We start from the raw sequence: 20,830 nt of genomic DNA on the forward strand, positions 1-20,830 counted from the left end.
CTTCCTTGAATTAGGGGAGTGGCTTTTAAGCTTCCCCAAAAGGGGTGGGTGGGAGAGAGCTGGTACCTGGGGGCTAAGTGCACAGGGCTGGGATTCCACCCCCTTCAATCTGAGCAATTGCATTTCTGCCTCTTCTACGTTTTTATGTTTATGTAGCTCTGAAAGATGTGAAGGAGGCCCTGGCAAGTTGCAACCGTGGGTGCAGCTGTTAGGAGAGCACAGGGGCCCTGCCTCCACGCCTCCCACAATGCCCTGCTCACAGGAGGGGCTCAAAACATGGAAGGAGCCAATCATGGCACCTAGCCTGGAAACCTGTCCCGGGTACTGCAGCAGGCAGCTTCTGAGAGTCAGTTTATTGTCCTCTCAATACAAAGGGGGAAAGGGGGTGCTGCCATTTCTCAGCTGGTAGTGAAACCCAGGGGCCAGGAAATGGAAGGTAAAATCGCAGCGTCATAAGGCTCTGTCGTCTGCATGGCCAGGGCCTGCGCCGTGGAGGGGGTGGTGCTGCGTGGGGCCACCTCCAGCTCTCATTCAGGAAGGGGGAACGAGACCGCCCACCCCAGCCGAGGACAGATGCACGCAGGTGGACAACGCTTTTATTCCCAGTCACCTCGCTTCCTCAGAGCCTTACAGTGGGAGGGGCACAGTGAAAAGTGCATTTCTGTTGAAAGCAAAAGAAGTCCCAGGTGGAAAGCTGAGCCCCCGCCGGCGATAGATCGTCAGACCCTGTTTCCTTCACTTGCTAGCAAGTGCCCTGGCTGCTCAAGGACGGGGGGCTCTAGATGAAGGCCGTACCCTCTGCCCCCATAAGTGAGGCCATGTCCCTTCCACCAGGCTGCGTGGTGGTCCCAGGTGGAGACCGAGCACCTTGATGGGGGCCGAGGGGTCAGGGGTGTGAATCAGGGAAAACGCCGACGGGGGCCAGGTGTCTCTTGCTGGACCTGTAGCGAAGGGATGATAGGGTGTGGCCTGTGCAGGGGAGCTGCTGCAGAAGTCTTTCCAGAAGCTGATGATTGCAAGGCTGTGTGTGTGTCTGTGCTGGGGAAGGGAGAGAGTTGAGCCACTGATCCTGGACTGCTGGTGACAAGGATGTGACGGCACCGTCGCGGCCGCCGGGTCCCCTAGAGCTCCTGGGCAGCCTGCTGCTCCCCGGCCTGCGGCTCCGGGGGCTGCACGGCCTCCTGCACGTAGACGATGAACTCCGACGCCTCCCCGCCCTGGGTGTAGACCGTCACCGTCTCGATGCCCTCCACGTCGTCGGAGGCCACCACCAAGTGGTGCTGCTCGGCTAGCTCCACGGAGGCCTGCTGCAGGGTCTCCTGGATCATGACCGTGTGGTTGGCGCTGGGCTCCTCGTCCGTGACCTGGGGAGGGGGGAAAAACGTCACACACGGCCCGCTCCGAGGGCCACCAGGAGGAACAAAACTCCTCGAATGAGGGCAGCGGCCTTTGAGCTTCCCCAGGAGGGGCGGGCAGGAGAGAGCTCGTACTGGGGGCCACGTGCACGGGGCTGGGGTTCACCCTCCTCAACAGTGAGCGCCGACGGGGCGGGCACTGTGTTCCAGGAGCTTGCCCAGACGGCAAACAAGCCTCGACCAAGCTGTGTACTTCCTCTCCTCCCCGATCACGGGCCAGAGAGTGAAGCCCAGAGACGCTGCGCAGCGTGGTCGGGCGCCCAGCTGTCGCGCCTGGTGGAAGCCAGTGCAGACCCAGCACCCAGCCCCTTCCTTGGAGGCAGGCTGCCCACCAGGGCTTCCAGGAGGCACGGGGTTGCCTGAGGCCTGAGGGTGGGAAGTCGCCATGGAAGGTATTTATTTACTGCAGCAGTGCCTGGGGGCTCCTGGAAGTTTAGAGCGGTCCATTTGGCTGTGAGAAAGGGAGAGTTTATCCTGAGCTGTCTCTTTCCACACACTCAGAGCTGGAGTCCACGGCCTTGCAGAACAATCTCATGCTAGGAAACGAGGAGAGGCCCTGGCAAGCCCGATTTACCCGGGCGTCGTCCATCAGCACCGAGGCCTCGCTCTGCGGGGAGGAGGGTGCTGATGGGAGCACCTGCCAGCACCCAGGGTCTGGCTCTCACGGCCAGGCCGTCCTGTCAGTTCCAACAGGCAGATTCCAGGCCAAACTCCACGGGTGCTACCAGCCCACACCACTGACCCCATGGGCTCTGGGCTGTTAGGAAGAACAACCGTCTTCCATCCTGAGAAGTGACTGAACTTCAAGAACATGGGAAAGATTTAAAAAGAGTTGACATCCAAGAGCCACAGCACCAACTGAAAAGTTAGAAAACAAGCCCAGAAGGAGGGCAAAAGAACCAGGGATTATTTTTGCCAAAGAATGAGAATCCTCAAGTGTGCAGGGATGTCAGCGAGACCCTTCTGCTCCCCAGAGGGACCCCGATGGCAAGGCAGGAGGGCACATCACACGTCCTGCGCTGACCAGGACTTGAATGTCAGCCCCACTACGTATGAGCCACGAGGCCTGGGCCAGGAGCTCCCTACAACCTCTGCCCGTTGTCTGTACAAGAGGAATTAGTGTCACTTTGGAGGACTGCTCAGAGTTCCAGGAGACTCTGTAGGCACAGTGGGTGCTGCCCTGCCGATGCCTTCGTCCATTCATCCAACGCTTTCTTGAGCATGTACTAAAGGGTGCTGCACTATGTCAACCGCTCACTCTACTAACCTTTTATTACCCGATCATGTGCCCCTAGATTGTAAATTCCAGGAGGGCAGACTGTGTCTGTCTTGTCACTGCCATTTCCCCAGAGCCACACTTGGTGCCTGGCATGCAGTAAGCGCTCAGTAGTCACCGAATGACAGCCCACCAGGTGCCAGCTGCCATGTCGGGCACTGAGGGCACAGCATGGTGGAGAGCCACAGTCCTCCCGAAGGAGTTCCCGTCCCGTAGGGCAGGCACAGCACATTGGGGCTCGGAGGGGGCCTGGGGCAGGGCGGGTGGTCAGGAGGCCGGCTGCCGGGAGGGGACAGGGACATAATGCTTAGGGGGTACAGAGTTTCTGTTTGGGGTGATGAGAAGGGCCCTGGTGATGGACAGAGGTGTTGGGCGCACATCATTGTGAATGCCTTTAACCCCCCTGAACTGTACACTTAAAAATGGTTAAAATGGCAAATTTTGTATAAGGTATATGCTACAATAAAACTGAAAAAAACAAAAAGATGGCAAGGAATGTGGGGAGGGGACCAAGGAGGAACAGGGCTCGGGCCCCAGAGAACAAAGGCGTGGCCCCCAAGGGGGGCGAGACGGGTGGCGGCTGGCCCAGGTGGCCTGGGAGCCCCTGGCGACGCTCTGACCCCTGTCCCACCCCTCTCCCTGCTCAGGGCTAACTGTGCCCGTCCTGTCCGTCTCTGGGAGTGGCCCACTGCCTTCAGGGGGTCTCTTTCCGGCCCGGGCACAGGAAGGGCCGGGCCAACAGGGTGGCCGTGTTTAGTCCAGAGAGAAAAAGGAAAAAACACCCCGGGCGTGAGCGCCTCCTGTGGAGGAGGCAGAGGAACTTGTCGTGGGGACTGGCAGAATTCACCAAGCTGCAGTGCTCTTCCAAGTGGAGACTATTCATATATTTAGCCTGATTTGTTTTTCTAGAGTAAACTGAGACCTAACTTCTTTTATCGTTTCAATTTCACTTAACTGGGAAAATGTGAACCAGGACTTTAGAAGTAAATATCGATTTATTTCACTTGGAAAGAGAGAGCCCGACAGCAGCCTGCACTCGGGGAGGGAATAAACAAGAAATGCTTTTCTCCTCTACGCTGTTAGGAAAGAGTGAGGGGACGGGAGACGATCTTTGCCAGGGGCCCTGGGACCGCGCCACCCTCCAGGTGAACAGATCATGTGATAACTGTGGTCAGAGCAACAGACACACCCGCGTTAGGACACACTCGTGGGCACGATGCCCTTATGTGGACAGTGGCTTTCATCCAGGCTGAGGCCTCAGATGAGGAAATACACACTGACCGCTAAGCGGCCTCCCTTTTAACCCTCTAACGCTCCAGTTTGGACCAGGGCTGCCAGCAGGAAGAGTCCTGCGCCCCGGCCCCTGGCAGCAGCGTTAGCCCCTGCTGCTCTCCGGGCCAGCCCCGCAGAGAGCAGACACCCAGGTGCTGAGACCTGGCCACTGTCCCAGAGCAGCAAGGAGACAGGGCGAGAGTCAAGGGGAGGCCAAGGGGTTTGAAAAGGTCAGCTCGACCGTGGCTGGTGGCAGTGCTTCAACGTGTTCATCAGTTGTAACAAATGTACCCTATTAATAGAAGATGCTGTTAATAGGGGAAAGAGGGAGAGGGGGTGGGGCATATGGGAAACCCCTATATTTTTTATATAACATTTATATAATCTAAAGCTCTTTAAAAATAATATTTTAAAACTATGATCCAAAAAAAAAAAAAGGTCAGCTGGGAGCCAGTTGATGTGCTGGGTGAGCCGCGCCACCCGGGGTGCCTCGTGGACGGCTGGTGTAGCATGCACCTGGTGTAGCCTGCACAAGGACCCAGGAGGGAAAGGCGCCAGAGGAGAGATGTCCGGTCATGAGCAGAGTGGCAGCACCAGGCCACCATGCCGAGGCTGCCAGCACTGCCCAGATGCCAAACCCACCAGCATAGCTCTGACTTCACCTTTCCAGAACATTCTATACCATCCAAACTGCTGACCCTGAGCTCAGCTTTACTCCCTGAGACACCCTCTTCTCTGACTTCCACAAACCTTTACTGGGCCTATTCCAAGCCCCTTACCAGAGTCCAATCTTATGCTGTTTTTTTTTTTTCTTTCCTGCTTTTCCAAAAACCCTGAAGATTCCTGGGTGTTCACCCCTGCCTTCTCCTCTGGGACCCTCAACTCCATCAAGTCTCCTGGCTCCTGGGTAAGCCAGGGATTCCAGACCCCATTTCCGAGCTCCAGACCCACATGTCGGCATGCCCAGAAACCACGGCCTGGGGAGGTTCTCAGTGGGTGTTTGTGAAATGGGTGGTGAGCAGGACTGTCAAGAGCACGGCTGAGAATGAGCAGAAATGGACTCAAATCAAGTCTGCAGTTAGAGCCTGAAGAGCCTTGACCACCAGCTCAGCTTCTGAAATCATATTTTATAGACAAAAAAGACACTGAAGGTTTTCAAAGAAGGGCCTGCATCATTTGAGGGCACTTTATGAATCAAAACTTACTTACAATGAGAAGTTAAGACTCACTGAGCACTGCAGGTCACTTAGTATCCCTCTAAGTATTTAGGTTTATTTGCCCATATTACCTTTTTTAAGTATAAAGATAACCTTTTCTCTATTGTTTTATTTTCCAATTCTCAGCTCCAAGGTTTTGTTCAACAGATTCACCATTAAATTCATCCACTGCTAATTACTGGGGCACAATCAAGTTCCCAAATATTACCCGTTGAGCTTAATTCACTGGAAGGAGCGGTGGAGCCAGGGTTCTGCGCACTCCCGAGAACACTGGGAAGAGCAGCTGTGGCAGGGCAGTCTTGCCGTGGCTCGGCCACCTCTCTGGGCGTCTGGGACGTCCATAACGGCAGCCTGGGTTCCCTGACACCTGCCAGCCAGCTGCCGCCAGGCCTCGCCAGGATCCTCACGCCCTCGCGGGAGGGCCCCTGCCAGCCCCGCAGACGCTGCTCATACGGATGCCCAGTCTACATAAAGCTCAGCCGTGAACGTTACATAAAGAGGATCCACGAGGGAGGGGGGCTGCTTTACGGAAGGGGCCATAAGGCTTTCTACGGCGCCATGCTTTCACGCATTCCAAGTGTTACAGGTCACCATCTGCTCATTTTTCTGCAGGCTTGGAAACCATGCTCTTCCCCGTCCCCTGGGACCTGACACCCACCCCGCTCCCTGGAGTTACCGGCACTCCCCCAAACTGCTGCCCAGGCCTTTACACACAACAACCTTGTGGTCCGGATACGTCTGTCCCCATTTGTAAAATGGGGACACTGAGCCCCCAAGTGTCCAGTGACTTGTCTGAGGTCAAACCGCTAGAAAGTAGGAGAATCAGGAAGCTGACTGAGCGAGCCCAAGCCCAGAGCCTTCCGAGCTGCCTGCAGCATGCAAGTGGCTGAACGTATTACATATCACAGATCAATAGGATTAAATTATCACCTTTACCCAACCCCGTGATGGCTGGCTGGGTAACTCTCAACCATCTCTTTGTTCAAAATGATCACTCTAGTGGCTTAATCTACTAGCACAGGCTTAAAATTATCCTCTGTGGTAGAAATAATACAGCTTTCACAATGTTATTATCCCCTGAGATGGCTGCTCCATTTCCCCAAATGCCGCATGTAACACCCCTCAGCTAAATTCTTAGCAGCACAGATCGCGTAATAGAAAACCTTAACCCGTGGGATGACGCGCATCATTCACTAACTCGCGCCCTGTGTTCTGCAGTTACATCTGCCTCTAGCTCTCTTCTGGAATCTAGACCAGATGGCTGCCGGAGCCCAGGCATGCTGCAGGCTCTGCCTGTGCTGGTGAGCAGCTGCCCATCAAGACACTCTCTCTTCTTTAGCTTCAAGCCCCCGTGGTCCACTCGTTCAGCAAACCCTGGGGACTTCGCTATGTGCCAGGCAGCCAGCCACCTCTCTGGCTGCCTTGCTTGTCTTGCTTTTTTCCCATTCTGCTCCCTGCCCTGCTCTCTCCCGGGTGCCCAGTCCATTCCCCACTTCCTCTGTAAAAGCCCTTGCTAGCAGGCTAAGCTTTGTCCCTCCCAACATTCAAGAAAACTCCCTCAAGTCCTCTAGTCTGGGAGGCCATCCTGGGGAAAGAGGAGTGCCTGCGCGTACTCCTCTGGCGCTGGGCTCATCCCCTGGGCTTTGAATGAGAGACAACCCATCTACCCACACAGCCTCCTCATCAACTGGCAGTTTCTGAGGGCAAGGGCAGCTCTCGCTCCTCCAGCCCCACTTCACGCCTTGTCAGGCACACAGGAGACGCTGGCGATGTTGGCAGAAGTCTCCAGGAGAGAGCCTTGATGAAGGCGTTCCACAAGACGATGAGAGGAGAATGGTCTGGGATAGATCCAGCAGCTGCCTGCCCTAGCGTCAAACCCTGTTTGACAAGGGTCCAGCCCAGGCGACGTGAAAGGGGGAAGATGGCACACCATCCACGGAGACCCTCTCTGGGCTCCAAAAGTCGCTAAGGTCCTCTCCCCATATTTTATTGGTAAGGAGCTGAGATTTCAAGAGAAATAACCTGCCCAGGGTTCCTTGCACCAGAGCCCAGAATTTCTGACTCTCGGTCTGGAAAACCCACCACAAGGCGCCAGAGGACTTCCCACCCAGCCACAGGGCAGTTTGGTTACCGGAAGAACATGGGCCATCGACGCCTGGAGGGGTGCCTGGCCCGCGGGAAACACAGAGTAACCGTCCCTCCCTCCCAAGGCCCTCGCCCGCCCTGTTCTGTCACAGATCACACCAACTACTGCCCCCCCCAGGACAGCAAAACAGCCCGAGATACCTTCGAGGCATCACACTATGACTAGGTAAGGAGTAAAGACCCGTACATCCCCGCTGAACCCACAGGGGCAGCAAGGGGAGGAAAGGAAGTGCTCTCAGAAGCTGGACGTAAAAATAACATCTTTTAAGACAGCTGGTGGAGTTCAGCAACGCACATTAGCAAAGCACCCTTCACCCACAGCTTTCAAACACAGGGCAAGTAACATCATGTGCCCAGGTCCCCCCACATCTGTGCGGAGGGCTCGGGTCCACGAAACAGTCCACCTTCCTCGGGAGCTCAAGTTCCCAAACACACGTGCTGGGGGGCCACCGGCGTTCCCATGCAGCCTTCAGGCTCTGTCAAACGGAACACAGTATTTGAACTTGGCTTTCAGCACACAAATAAGTGATGAAGGAGAAAGACAAATAAGATCTCTGCACCGTCTTGTCCTTAAAGGAAAGAAACCAGGACAGGACACTTATCGGGATGACACTGCTCTAAGACCTGTGCGGGTCACAACCCTTTGAAATCAAATCTGTCGCCCTCGTTGGGCACTGGAAGATGATGGATGCCTTCCCTCCAGGGGAGCCTCGTCTGCCATGTCTCTTTAGGATAGGAAAGTCCTTTATCTTTCTTGAGGGAAGAAGTGCCACTAGCACCGAGGCCACCATCCTCTGCTGTGGCCACGACCTCCCAGGGATCGTTCTGCTTCGGCATCCTGCACACTTCAAATCCATTTTTAAATAAGCCGAACTGGGTGCCCGTTTATTAACCTGTGTTTTGGGGAGCGGCCCTCCCTCGGATGTTATTAATGTCCTTGAAAGGGGAGGCACCCGGGGCTGTGGCCCTGGAAAGGAAAAGAGAAGTTGATTCTTCCCTTACACTCCTGTTGTTCTCAGGCCCTGGCGAGAGCCTGCTCTCACCCAGCTGTTGGAGGTGTGCGGAAGAAGAAAGGATTCCGGATGCGACCAGGACACAGCCATCACCAAGATCAACAACACCCAAAAGGTGATGCACTCCCAAGGTGTGCGGGGCTGAGACCAGGCAAGGGAGACACAGAGAACCTAAGACCAGAGCCAAACCGCAGGGAGGAGCTGAGGCAGACGCACCCAGTGTGTGTGTGTGTGTGGGCAAGAGGGTCTGTGTATGTCGATGCGTGCATTGTGTGTGAACGCATGTATGTATATGCATGTACATGTGTACATGTGCAGCGGTAACCGTGTGTGTACGTGTGTATGTATCTGCATGTGCGCGCACATGGCACGGGGATGGTTACATGAAGGTTTCTATGCTTGTACCTCATTTGTTAGCCCTATTTCTAGCTCCAGCGCTATCTCTAAGTCCCCAAAAGGCCTGCAGGGAGCAGCACTCCTTCCTCACCCTTCCTTTACATCCTCTGTGTCTTATGACACCCTGTCCCCCCTGCACGACAGTCACATCTAATGAGGACCTCAGCAGGCAGGCCCTCCCAGTGTGCTGAGTGTTTTCAGACCCTGATCTCCTTTAAGTCTCACTTAGTCCTGAGAAGACAGCGGGGCAGGGAGGACGCTGCCGCCTCTCTGAGAAGCTGTGGCCAGAGAGTCACGGTAAATAATAATGCTCCCTCAGCTTGGAGCAGGGGATTCTGGAACTTGAGCTAAGTAGAGTCCCCCAGGCCCACGGTCTTGCTGACAGACTGTTTAATATTCAGAGGCTCGCTGTAACCCTAGGAAGGAAGCCCCGGCTGACAGGCCAGGCCCTGCCTGCTGCTCCAGCCGCGCGGTTGTCCACCCCCCACAGGACACCCCTCTGTGGTTCCTGAGCCCTGCAGGCCCTCTCCTGCCTCTGAACGTCTGCCCTTCTGCTCCACCTGCCTGAAGGCTCCCCACCCCCTCTCCCAGGACCCCCTTTGCCTGGAAGAACCCGTCTTGGCCTGGTCGGTGCCCTCTGCTGCAGGCAGCCCTCCCGCCTCCCCGGCTAGAGCTCCCATAGACTGATGCCCATCACGAGCTTGCCCGATGGGCCGGAACCCTTCTTTCCCATGCCTCTGGGGAAACACAGCCTGGGCCTTGCTCTCTCCAGCCTTCCCAGAGCCTGGCCAGTCCTCGTCAGGGGAACGCAGGGACGCCCTGCTCCTTGAATGGATGTGCTGGGTCTGCTGACTGAGCCACCTGATGAGAAGCAGCCAACGTGACAGGTGCCACAGGTGGGTGGTCCCTGAAAGCCCGGGTCTCTCCAAATGCATCGAGGTCACTTAGGGCGGCATTTCCCCTGTGGGGCCACTGCCGCCTCCATGCTCCAGGCCTCGGCTTGTGACATGAAGTGGGCATTTCCACACAGAACTGGACTGGTGCCCGCGTCCCCCTCCCAGGCCTGCCGTGCCCACAGCTGCAGAGGCTCTGGGGGCCCCCGAGGGAAGTGGAGAAGGGGGAGTTGGGAAGCGCAGGGGGGTGGTCTAAATCAAGCCCGCGCACTTGGTAACGCTGATTCCCAGAATGCAGAGAAGGTCCACAGTTCAGAGACAGATGCTGAGCACCTACCACGTGCCCTAAAATGTTTCATCAACAAGAAAATCGCCTTACGTGTAATGGTATGTAGAAAAGCGGCATGCAAAACTGCGCCGACACTGAGAGCACCCCACAGCAGCGTCCCCAGGGCACCTCTCCCTCCCAGGTGGGCCCCCCTCCTCCTAATTCCCGGCCCTACCTGACCTCGTCCCACCTCGGGCCTCATGCACACCCCTCCCTGCTTCGGACGTCCCCTCCCAACGTTGTCCTCCAAAGGGACCTCTCGGATGCCCCAGCAGCAGCAGCAGCACTGTCACGCTCGTGTTTTGTCCCCCCTGCCCCGGCACTGCCTGCACCTGCACGGCCCGCTGACCCACGGGCACTGTTCCAAGCTTCGTGACTTCAACTGCGCTTTCTGCCACTTCATTTCCAGCACCTACAATGCAGCTGGCATTAGGTATCTAGCAAATATCTGCTGATTAAATGAAGCTTTTAAACCATGACACAGAAAACTGGGAGAAAAGAAGTCAACATTATCTATGCGCAGCTAAGAGCTATTTTTTTTTCTCTTTTCCACTTTTTCTTTGTTTTCTAAATGCTTAGAATTATGTAGTCCTTTTAAATAACTTAGGGGAAATGAAGCAAAAAGAAAGAGAATAAAAGAAAAAGGAGGGTGGAAAGGGCAGTTATGGGAAGGTTCAGTGGGAAAGGGTCACCGAGGAAGCACAGGCACGTGGTCATGGCCAGGTGCTCTGGGACGCCCCAGCGCCTCTTCTGAAGGCCACACATGCAAATGGCTTTTGGGGAGAGAAAATGTTTTCCCTCAAAAGCAAAGCGGGTGCTCTAAGAAGCGCTGTGGACAAAACTGGGCTCTCTGGAGGCAACTTGCCAGGAGCAAAACGAGGGCTGGGGCTCAGCCTGAATGTTTCTAGAAAGCCCTGGAGGAGAGAAGGAAGTCTCAATCCAGGCTTTCACTTCTGTACTTAGCTCCAACAGGAATAAACAAAAGTTCCTTTAGAGAGGGAACGCAACAAACTCTGCGGGGAGCAGTTTCAGATGCGGAGGCTCAAGGCAGGCCTTCTGAGGGAGGAGGGAGGCCTGATGTCATCAACGGCTGCTCGGTGAGGCCCTCGCTGGAGAAGGGTGCAGTGAGCCTTTCCTCAGGCCTGATCTTAATGGGCTTGGCATATGGCCAGGCTGGTGAACGTTTGCTCAGCCAGAAGCAAGTGAGAGAGCAGAGGATGAACAGAAACAAGCTTTAAAATCGGGACCAGCCCTGAGGGGCCAGCGCTTTCTTGGGGTTGCCAGAGTGTCCACACAGGAAAGGCATCACGCCACGCTCCTGGGCTGAGCTAAGGACGTGCAGCTACAGAACAGCATTTGCTTTGCAAGATCAACAGCAAATGCCGCTGTTTGGGCTCCTCTAAATGGTGAGCCATTTATTCAGTCAGCATCTCCGACAAGCCACCCACTCTCTCCTTTGGAGTGTCACATTTCGCCTCTGCTGAATTCCCAAATGCTTTGGCAAATTCTGGGCGCTGTCTTCTGTTGCACTGAGAACTTATTTTGTACCACCCCGGTGGAGGCTGGAACGAGAACTGCCCTCCTGGAAAGGCCTGCCCCGCTACTACTCAGCTCTGCGTGGACTAGAGAGCCAAATTGCTCTCCAGGGCAATCTCCTAGACAGCTGCTGCTCTTATTTCCATCTGATTGATTCATGTCTTATTTCTCATTTGGCTCCAGACTTAGAGGTCAAAGGAAGCGTTGCAATTGATTAATTCCTTCCAAACATCCAATATCTTCTGAAGTCCCTTCCACCTCAGAAATTCTCAGACTCGATAATACGTTAAGAATGAGAGGGTTGCAAGACAGAGGTTCAAAACGAAACCAAATGACAAGAATGAAAAAGAGCACTGCAGTAGGTTTTTTCAGGTGAAACAGCCCCTGTGTGTTAAAGCCCTGGGGAAGGAACCTTATTCTCTCCGGCAATTAGGGTTTCACTCACAGCTTAAATTACAACCAAACAATAGCCTCCGCTAGCATCCTCAAAAGGGGACTGTCACGGCCATTCTATGAGGTTAACAAGCAGGCACGTTTACTTTCACAACCCTAGGTTAAGTGTGAAGTTGTATGCATCGGTAATGAAGGAAACAGTGTGTACTATCCTGAATTTATAGCAGAAAGAAAGGTATAAACGAGCGTGGCCTGTAAAAAAAAATCCATAAAATCCTACTTATAGAAATATATATGTACATACAGGACAAAAAAAGAGGGGAAAGTATTACACGCAAGAAACGTGAAAATAGCAAAAGATATTCTCAGGACCGCGAGCCTGTTTCTGACATGCAGCGGGGTGCGGGGAGCCCTTCTCCAGGGCGGCTCCACCTGCGGCGCCATCCCTGGACAGAGGGAACGAGGGCCGGCTCTTACTGCCGGCACCCTCAGGTGGCCTGAGGCCACTGTGAGATCCGAGAGGGGCGCCGAAGCAGAAGGCGAGGAGGGGTGCCTGTGCCCCCAGGGCCCCTGTGCCACAGGCTGAGGGCGGGGTTCCCACACTGGCCACTCAGGCTCATCAGGCCTGAGGCCGGCGTCCTGGGCAGAGCAGGAGCTCACCACGGCCCGGGCACCTCGCCTGTGCCTGCCAGGGGTCCAAGCCTGGTGGGGGTGGTCTCAGGAGAAAGAAACCCCTCTCTTACGAGCTGTGGTGAAACGGAGAGCAACGTGGCCTCCCAGAGGAACTGTGAGAATACACAGAGGTGACAGGCACCTCCCAGAGCCTGCCGGCGTTGCCAGGCGTGGGTTCACCCGGCCCACCCACCTCCCAGGCTGGCTGGGGGTCCGGGCATGACCACACCCTCCTGTGCCCGCACATCCCCTGCCCACCACGTCCAGGTGGCACCTGCCTGGCAGTAGGTGCTCATAACTTTCTGAAGTGAATTATCCGACGCAGACCCCAAGAGATCTATTAAAATGGACCGACAGTCTCAGCGCGTGACATTAGTGAGTGAGGGAGGCGGCAGTCCTGCCTGCCCGCCTGTGAATATCTTTTGCTATTTATTCAAGTTTATTGCGCGTAGTACTTTACTTGGTGACCTTTAAGGCACACATACTGGATTTCTACTTTATTTAGCGCCAGGCGTGGGGGTGGTGTATGCACCCCTGCCAGCTGCCCCGCGGCGGGGAGGCCTTCCTCGCCATCTCACCCTGCCTGGTGACACGCACCAACGCGGGGCGGCTGTGGGCGCAGGGCCTGCATCCCGCTGCCCCAATGGGAATTCCCGATGCCCGTCCACCTGGCTCACGCACGCTTCCCGCACAGCTACCCGCAGGCGTCCCCACCGTTCCCACAGCCCCTCTCCCCGGGGGGGGCCCTTCCTGTGCCAGCTGTGCGGACGCTGGCCTCCTTCCTCAGCCTCCTTCCTCAGCCGACGCAGTGCTATCTGCCCCGTGCAACCATCTGTGTTCCAGTCCGTTCCTCTCCACGCCCTTTCACATGAGTGGCCTGAAGCCGGCGTGCGCCCAGGAGGGGAGAGCCTGGCCGGCGCCTGGGCAGGCCAGGAGCCACGCAAGTCCTCCCTGGGCCCCACGCAGCCACGGCCTCGCCCAGCACAGGCAGCTGAAGGCCCAGGGGCAGCGATGAGATTTGTTTAAAATCCTCACAGCAGGCCCAGGATCATTTCCATCGGCCTCCAACTCCTCGAGGTGCGTTCATTAGCAGCAAGTATCAAGCTCTTCTCATCCCGAGTGCCAACGCAGCGCTGACACGCACCCTGAGGGCCGCCGGGGACCGTGGAGGAGGCGGCGTTGGAACCCAAACCACACGGCCTCCGTTCCTCTGCTACCTGCACGCTCAGCACCGCCCCTCTGGGGCACGTTCCTCCTGGAGACTGGTCTCATTGCACACCTGCTCCTACTCAGAACCCCACGCCCGGCTCCAGTCACCGTAGGCAACGTAGCCCCACGACAGCCCGCAGCACCGGCTTTCCCCCCACCAAAGCCTCCTCTGAGGCAATGACACAGAATGCAAGGGGACAGGTTATTGCAAGGCACATCGTCTTCATTCTCGTGATGGAACTGCGTTTCCCTACCTGGACCAAGACAGCCCACTCTCCCACGGGCGAGGTGGTGCCTCACCGACCTCGGAGCCGAGTGCCGAGCACAGAGCCCGGACGCCGACAGGTATCAGCACCCGCCTGCTGAACGGCTGTGACCAAGGCAGAAACAGCTGTGGCTGAACACTCTCTGCAGGAAGGGGCGGGGGAGCTGTGTCGGTTCCCCCCACATCACGACAGAAGCTGAGGTTTCCCAAAGCCGCAGCCACGTGCCAGGCACGGTGTCAGCACCTTCATTCGCAGCATCACGCCTGCTCCCACTACAGCCCGAGGCAGTGCCGGCCTGTCCCCGTCCCAGGGATGAGGACCTGGCCAGCGGCACGTCTGGGCATGAGTGGCAGACAGGCCCCTCCTGCCGCTAGCTCCATTGACAAGGACTTGGGCATCTTTGCAGCCCCAGAACTGTGAGATTTTACCTTAATAAATTTCCCATTACAAAAGCCAACCACTTGTGGTATTTTGCATCAGCAGCCTTAGCAGATTTAAACACAGGGCTAGTTTTCTATTACTGTGTAATAAATTACCACAGATGGAGCCACTTAAAACAACACAAATCCTTCTGCTGTGTTAAGCTCTCTGGCGTCCTCTCTGCTCTAAGGGCCTCTGTCATTAGATGGCCCACCCGGATAACCCATCTTAGGGTCAACTTGGCACACAGCAGCACAATCAGGAGGGTGATGGCTCATCATGGTCCCGGGTCCCAGGACTTAAAGGGTATGGAATCTTGGGGCTGTTCCTAGAAAGTCTGCCAACCCCTGTGACCGTTCTGGCACTGGGAACCGCGGCGGTGGGGGAAGCTGCCTTCACCGAGCCTCCGTATTAGTAGGAGGAGTTCACAAGGACGTAAGGGACCCTGGGAAAAACCTGGCAGCTGTGCAGAAGGAGGAGGGTTGGTTTTGGAAGCAGAAAGAATAAGTCATTTAGTTTCAGTGTAACAAGTGTTTACTTGACGGGCTCCTTCATGGGCCAGGCACTGTGCCCCCAGCAATTTCCAACCCTACCCACGGCAGCCATGACCCCTGGCCCCACACAGGACCCGAAAGCCGAGCAGGAGTCAGCGTGCTTCCTGGCCGAAGCAGCAGCACGTGCCTCCCTCAGGCCTGGGGGGAAGGAGGTATGCCGGGCTCCAGAATCTAAAGCAAGGTCACGTGCACAGTGCGGGGTGGGCGGTGATGAGAGATGAGGCGGCAGGGACAGGCAGGGACCAGGTGGTGGAGAGCTGGTCCCCATGCATAGGGTGTGGACTCGATCGCTGGGCAGCTGGAGAGCAGTGCAGAGTTTTAAGCAGACCATAAGACTTGCACTTTCATGCATTTATTTATCAAACACTTACTGAACATGTACTAGGATCTCAGAATTGGGAGACAGCATGATAAGAAAGACAGAAACTCCTGCTCTCAATTCACTGATAATCTAGGGGTATGAGGGCTTGTAAGCAAGTAAAGAAACCTGACCATTTCTGATAGTAAGGAGCGCTAAGAAGCCAATAGGGGGAGGGGTAGAACAGGACTACGGTGACCTGAGCAGTCACCAAAGGGCTTGCTGTGAACAAGCTACCGAAGTTGAGGCCCAACGTCAAGGTCAGCCATGCAGCGAGCTGGGCAGGACCTTGGTGGCACGCACAGCTGGTGCAATGCCCCGAAGGTGGGGGAACAGAGGAACAGAAAGAAGTCCCATAGGCAGGTGCATCCCGAGAAAGGAGAGGGAGAAGCAGGGCGGGACTACTGTAGGGCCTGGGAGGCCAAGGCGAGGCTTCACTCCAAGTTCATGGCGAGTTGCTAAATGATCGGAGGGTTTCAAGCAGGGCGCTGTGATCTGATTTGTGGTTTTAGAAGATCACTCTGTGCACTGGGCCAAGACTGGAATTTAGAGCAGCAGGTGGGGAAGAATGGGGATGAGTAAAGAGCAGTTCCTGGGAGCCAGGGGAAGAGACTAATGACTCAGAACAGCACCCCAACTTTCACCTGCGCGCACATCACCTGAGAGTCTTGTTACAGTTAAGATTCAGATTCAGGAGGCCTGCCCAGGGCTGGAGATTCTGCATGTCTAACATCTCCCCGAAGCCGAAGCTCCTGGCCTGGGGACCCCCTCTTGAGTAGCAAGGGCTTAGTCATGAAGGCAGGGGCCATGGAGACAGGGAGACTACCTGAGGTAAGTCATGAAGGCAGACAGCTCACAGAACTTGCTGAAAGAGCAGGGGTGGGGTGAGACGGACCCCAGGCTTCCGCTTGAGCCAGGGGTGGAGAGGGTACTGTTTAACAGGTGGCGAAGGCTGGATGGGAGGGAAGAGCAAGTGTGTGTGGAGTGGAAGGCTCTCCTTTAGGGGACTTCTCTGGCCAGGATGGAGGCTACTGCACCAGTAGAAATGGAAACCATCCGAGGACAATTCCAGGGAGGGGTGCTTGTGGTTCCCCTCAATGTGGCCATAGCTCTGGCTCCCTCCGATCAGGGCTGTCACAGCCCTGGCCTCTGCCTAGAAGCTGAAACAGACGGAGCGATCTCACCAGCAAGGACATAATCCCAGGGTAAAGTTGCAGAGAGAGGAGGGAGCAAAAACAAACCGTCTGCCCTGGCCAAGGATGCGGCTTAGCAAATGGGCACCAGGCAAACAGTAATAAACGCAACAGTATTGAAACTCAAATAAACCAGGATTCTGCAAATAGCATCCACAAGCTGCAGCTTCCTGGGGAGTAGGAAAAACTCAAGGCTTTTCTCTAAAAGCAAAGCAAAGTTCAATAGATTGGCACCCTCAGGCTGGTGCTTCTGGAAAAAAAGTACCAGGAGGGCACAGAGAAAGCCCTTCACCTCCAATTTTTAGACCATTTCCCATTTGGCCACATCTCTATCATGGAATTTATTTTTACTTTAAAATTTCACAAAGAAATGGAATTTTCAGAAGCTACAACAGAATAAGAAGACTTTGCAAGTAATAAAAAAGCCACGAAACAGGATGCAATTTGGAATATGAGCCATCAGAAATCATATCAGAAACAGAAGTCTCCAAAAGAAGTTTTATATAAGGCAAGGAAAAAGAAAAGATTCGAATGACTAAGGGAAAACCAAGGAAGGCTTACCAAGGACAAGAGTTGGCATTAAGTGATAAGGAGAGTAACCCACTGCCAAGACCCTGAACAGTGATTTTTGTTTTTTTTTTTTTTGGTCTCTGAAGCTGCGCTCAAGGTCACCGTTCAGCGACAGCTGAACAAATGTTCTATAAGGAATGTGAATTATGAAAAAAAATTAAGTGGCGACTTGTATGTATAATTAGGAGCTTGATATAATTAAAGTTGGCAGAGCCCCAGGATCAAATAAATTGCACTGCCAAGTTCTTTAGGCAGGAGCCAAACCTCACCGACCAAAATGAATGTGCGGCTGAAAACTGCTCATAGGAAGGGCTATGATAAGAGAGGTAAAATGAAGGAAGTAGTCATGAGGCTTCAGTATTTCACAAAGATCAAAAAGACAGGGCGTTAAAAGGTAACCATCAAACCTGGACCGTGAGCGGCCGTTCGGAGCCCAGGTCATTTGCCTGCGAGTCTAGCGTTAGCTCACCTGAAGGCACGGGAAGCATGGTGGAGACAGGCTCCGTCCCTGCAATACGCAACCGACTTGGCTGGCCTCCGAAGGTCATATAATTCCCCTGCTTGGATCTTCCAAAAAGCATCTGAGTCCACCCCGATTGTAATCACACTACAGAGACAGTAAGCATGGAGTGGGAGGGACACTCCTATCACACCGCGAGTAGTAGGAGGAAAGAGAGCAGTGAGAAAGGAGAGGAGCCCCGAGGTTTACTACGAGTATGTTCTTCATCTTCTCGGCAGGATTCCTTAGACGAACAACAGTGACAAAAACCATAATGGGAAAATGGAGCAGATGACACTGAAGACACTAGGGTTTCACCAGGGTGTAAGAGAATAAAAACTAGCCATTGTAAGGTACCACACACCCACGGGCAGCATGAGCTGACGTCAAACGAGGCTTAGAAGGGGAGGAGCAGCGAGGAAAGCGTGAGAGCAGCGAGCAGGTGCCCCTCTCCTCTGAGCTCCACCGTGTGGACAGCCTGAGGTCAAGGGGAGATTTGTTTACAGCATAAACCAAAGAGGTGGCTCCTGCAGGAAGCCAGTTATCCGAGGCTAGAAGGCTAACACCGAAGGAAGGGCTTCACTCAGGCCTTGCTGTGGGGAAGACCAGGGAGAGAACTCCGCTCAGCCGCACTTCCGGTGCCCCCGACAGATGGTGTCTCCCATGGCACAACCGGAAAAGGGCGAGGACACCCCGTGCCGGGGTTTTCTTGTCAGAGGTCTCTGCGTGTAGCTCAGAAATCAGATGAACAGAACACAGTGATGCTTACAAAGAAATAATGGAGACCAAGTGGGAAGCCTCCCCTAAGTCTCTCCAGAGTGCTGCCCCCATTATTTTGCCCAATGCCCTTATGAACTGTTCAGCACCTGCTCCTGCCCACCCGCCGAGAGGAGAGGCTGCCTCTGAGCGTGGCTTTCAGGTGGCTCACAGGGCGGGGGCTGCACTTGGTGGCCACTTCTCGGGGACAGCTTCAGGCAGGCACACGCTGGCAGGCAGGGAGGGCTTCATGGGACCTGCCACCTACAGCCTGAAATTAAAAACAGGACTGGCTGGCAGTGGACTTCCTTGCCACCAGGGCACTGGTGTGCGCAGTCACCGCAGTAATAGATTGTGTTTCCTTGCAAACATAACAAGCAGCTAATAACAAACAGCAATTCCAATGTTGGTTAGCAGCCCACATAGGTTTTCCAGCGGGAAATGCTGCTGAAATTGCCTCTCGGCCAACACGCTGCGCACTGAGCCCATGGAGGAGGCCCTGCTTGCCCCTTTCCCCACAACTGCCACGTCCCCCATTGCACCCTCCAGCACTGACTGCCACGGGGGCTCTACCCGAAGACAGCAAAGGCGTGTGGAAGCTGTTGGGAGAAGGTGGTGATGCCGGAATCCACACACTTGGGATTTTGAACAAGGGGATGGTAGCACAATTTGGCACTCTGCCAGGCTGAGGGTCTGGGGGGAGTGGAGGGGGTGTCTTCGGGTCTGGGGTTCCCTGCCACTCCTGCCACCAAGGCACTGAAATGATGGGCTAGAAGCTCCTGGACCATCAAGGAGAAACAGCAACCAGAAAAGAAGAATGCCAACCCATCAGGGGCATCGTAGAGCACCAGGAATGGGGATGGCTGTGCCACCCTGGCACAAGGGTCAAGGCTGCTGATGACACCCCAGTGGGCAGAGGCACGGCCCCACCATCACACAGCCTGACTAACCATTGTCAGCTGCGATGTTTCCGAGCATGAACAGCAATTACAGTAAGAATGACATGCTTGTTCCTGACTGGGGGATTAACGGGGTACATCGGCCCTCGGGGCAGGATGCCAGGGGGTTGGTGGGCCTGGGCTGGCACCTCCTCAGCTGTGATTCTCTTGAGGTCCTGCAGGTTTGAGCTGATTCCCTGGACCTTGAGCTTAAATATCAAATATGAACTGTGACAGAAATTCAGATCCACCAAAGCATGCCTGCTTCCTGAAGCTTCCGAGCACCCTTAAATCTGTGGCTCAGAATCATTTCTATGAGAGTTGAATACTTCACCCTGGAGTGATCTTCCACTGACAAGGCCTCCCAGAGATGCCTGCATGCCTGTATGTGCACAGGTCTCAGCAGAGCAGGAAAGGCAACCGAGGCACAGAGCAGCGGGCCTGGCAGTGCTCCCACAGCTGGACACCTCTGGACTGAAGCTGAGTTAGGCAGCCCCTGGTACAGAGCAAAATGTGCTGGCAAGTCCACACGTGGGGCATGGGTTGAAAGGCTACTTTATCTTTCTAAGCAACATGGAAATAAACCAACAATTCTCCCTGGTTCACCTGTGGCTCAGGGGTCTTCCCCAGACTGGGCCCTCCCTCACCCCAGAGGCCAGTGCCCCACAAGACACCCAGCTGCTCAACTGCTGTTTAGAGATAATAAATGGCACACCAACTTGATAAAAAATTCAGACTCTGGATTATCCAAAAAGCAATCTGTTAAATTATACTGACTTCCTCAAATGGAAGAGGCTGTGCTGAAATCTGGTCTCCTCATGACTCACAGCTGAGGAAGAGAAGAATGGGGGAGGAGCAGCTGCTGGCTCGGTGGCCCAGGGCACCAGGGCTGTGACAAAATTGGTGATGGTTTTAAGATGTACAGATCGTTCTGCGAATGTTAAAAAAATGGGGACATCAGTGCAGACTCACTATTTGAATGGTGTGACTAAACAGAGAACTTGGAAATTATGGTTTGGTGAAAAGGCCAGTATGCCTTCCAGAGGACGGCAGAGGTCAGGCTGCTCAAAGCGGAAGGACATGGGGCTCTGAGAAGTGACACAAAGCTCCAAGGAGTGCAGGCCCATCCTCTCTCCATTTGCATTTGAGCCCAGTGGGAAGCACTTCCCGGATTCGGAATTCCCACCCCTAGCTGCAACAAGGCAAGTCATTGAGCCTAAGTGGCCCCAGTCCACCACCTCCCCGGGCCACCACGCACCCAGCAAGGACCACCAGTGCCTACTCTCACCTCTGCCAGAAGCCCCACCACACCCAACTCCCATCTACCACCCAAGACTCCTGTGGTACTCTGTGTCCATGAACCCCCAGTGGCTAGCACCTGGCTCCACTCCAGGTCCAGGTTCAAGTTGGGTGTCCCCTCCTCCAGGGCTCCCCCATAGCCTTCCTAAGGCACCCGCCATCCTTCCCCAAAGCATTTGCTCTAGACCGGATCTGCCTGTTTAAGGTCTGCC

The 20,830-nt window shown here is 54.9% G+C and overlaps 1 protein-coding gene across 2 annotated transcripts in view; it reads right to left on the minus strand.

The window, feature by feature from the left end:
* Positions 1-580: 580 nt before the first annotated feature.
* ZFAT (zinc finger and AT-hook domain containing) overlaps positions 581-20,830 on the minus strand; it is a 249,843-nt gene continuing 229,593 nt past the window's right edge. For both annotated transcript variants that reach the window (XM_058276079.2, XM_058276080.2), the window contains exon 16: positions 581-1,364. In XM_058276079.2, coding sequence (XP_058132062.1) covers positions 1,122-1,364 — 243 coding nt within the window. In that variant the 3' untranslated portion in view covers positions 581-1,121. The remainder of the gene's footprint in view (positions 1,365-20,830) is intronic.

The sequence above is a fragment of the Dasypus novemcinctus genome, chromosome 14 (genome assembly GCF_030445035.2).
Source record: "Dasypus novemcinctus isolate mDasNov1 chromosome 14, mDasNov1.1.hap2, whole genome shotgun sequence".
NCBI classification, from domain to species: Eukaryota; Metazoa; Chordata; class Mammalia; order Cingulata; family Dasypodidae; genus Dasypus; species Dasypus novemcinctus.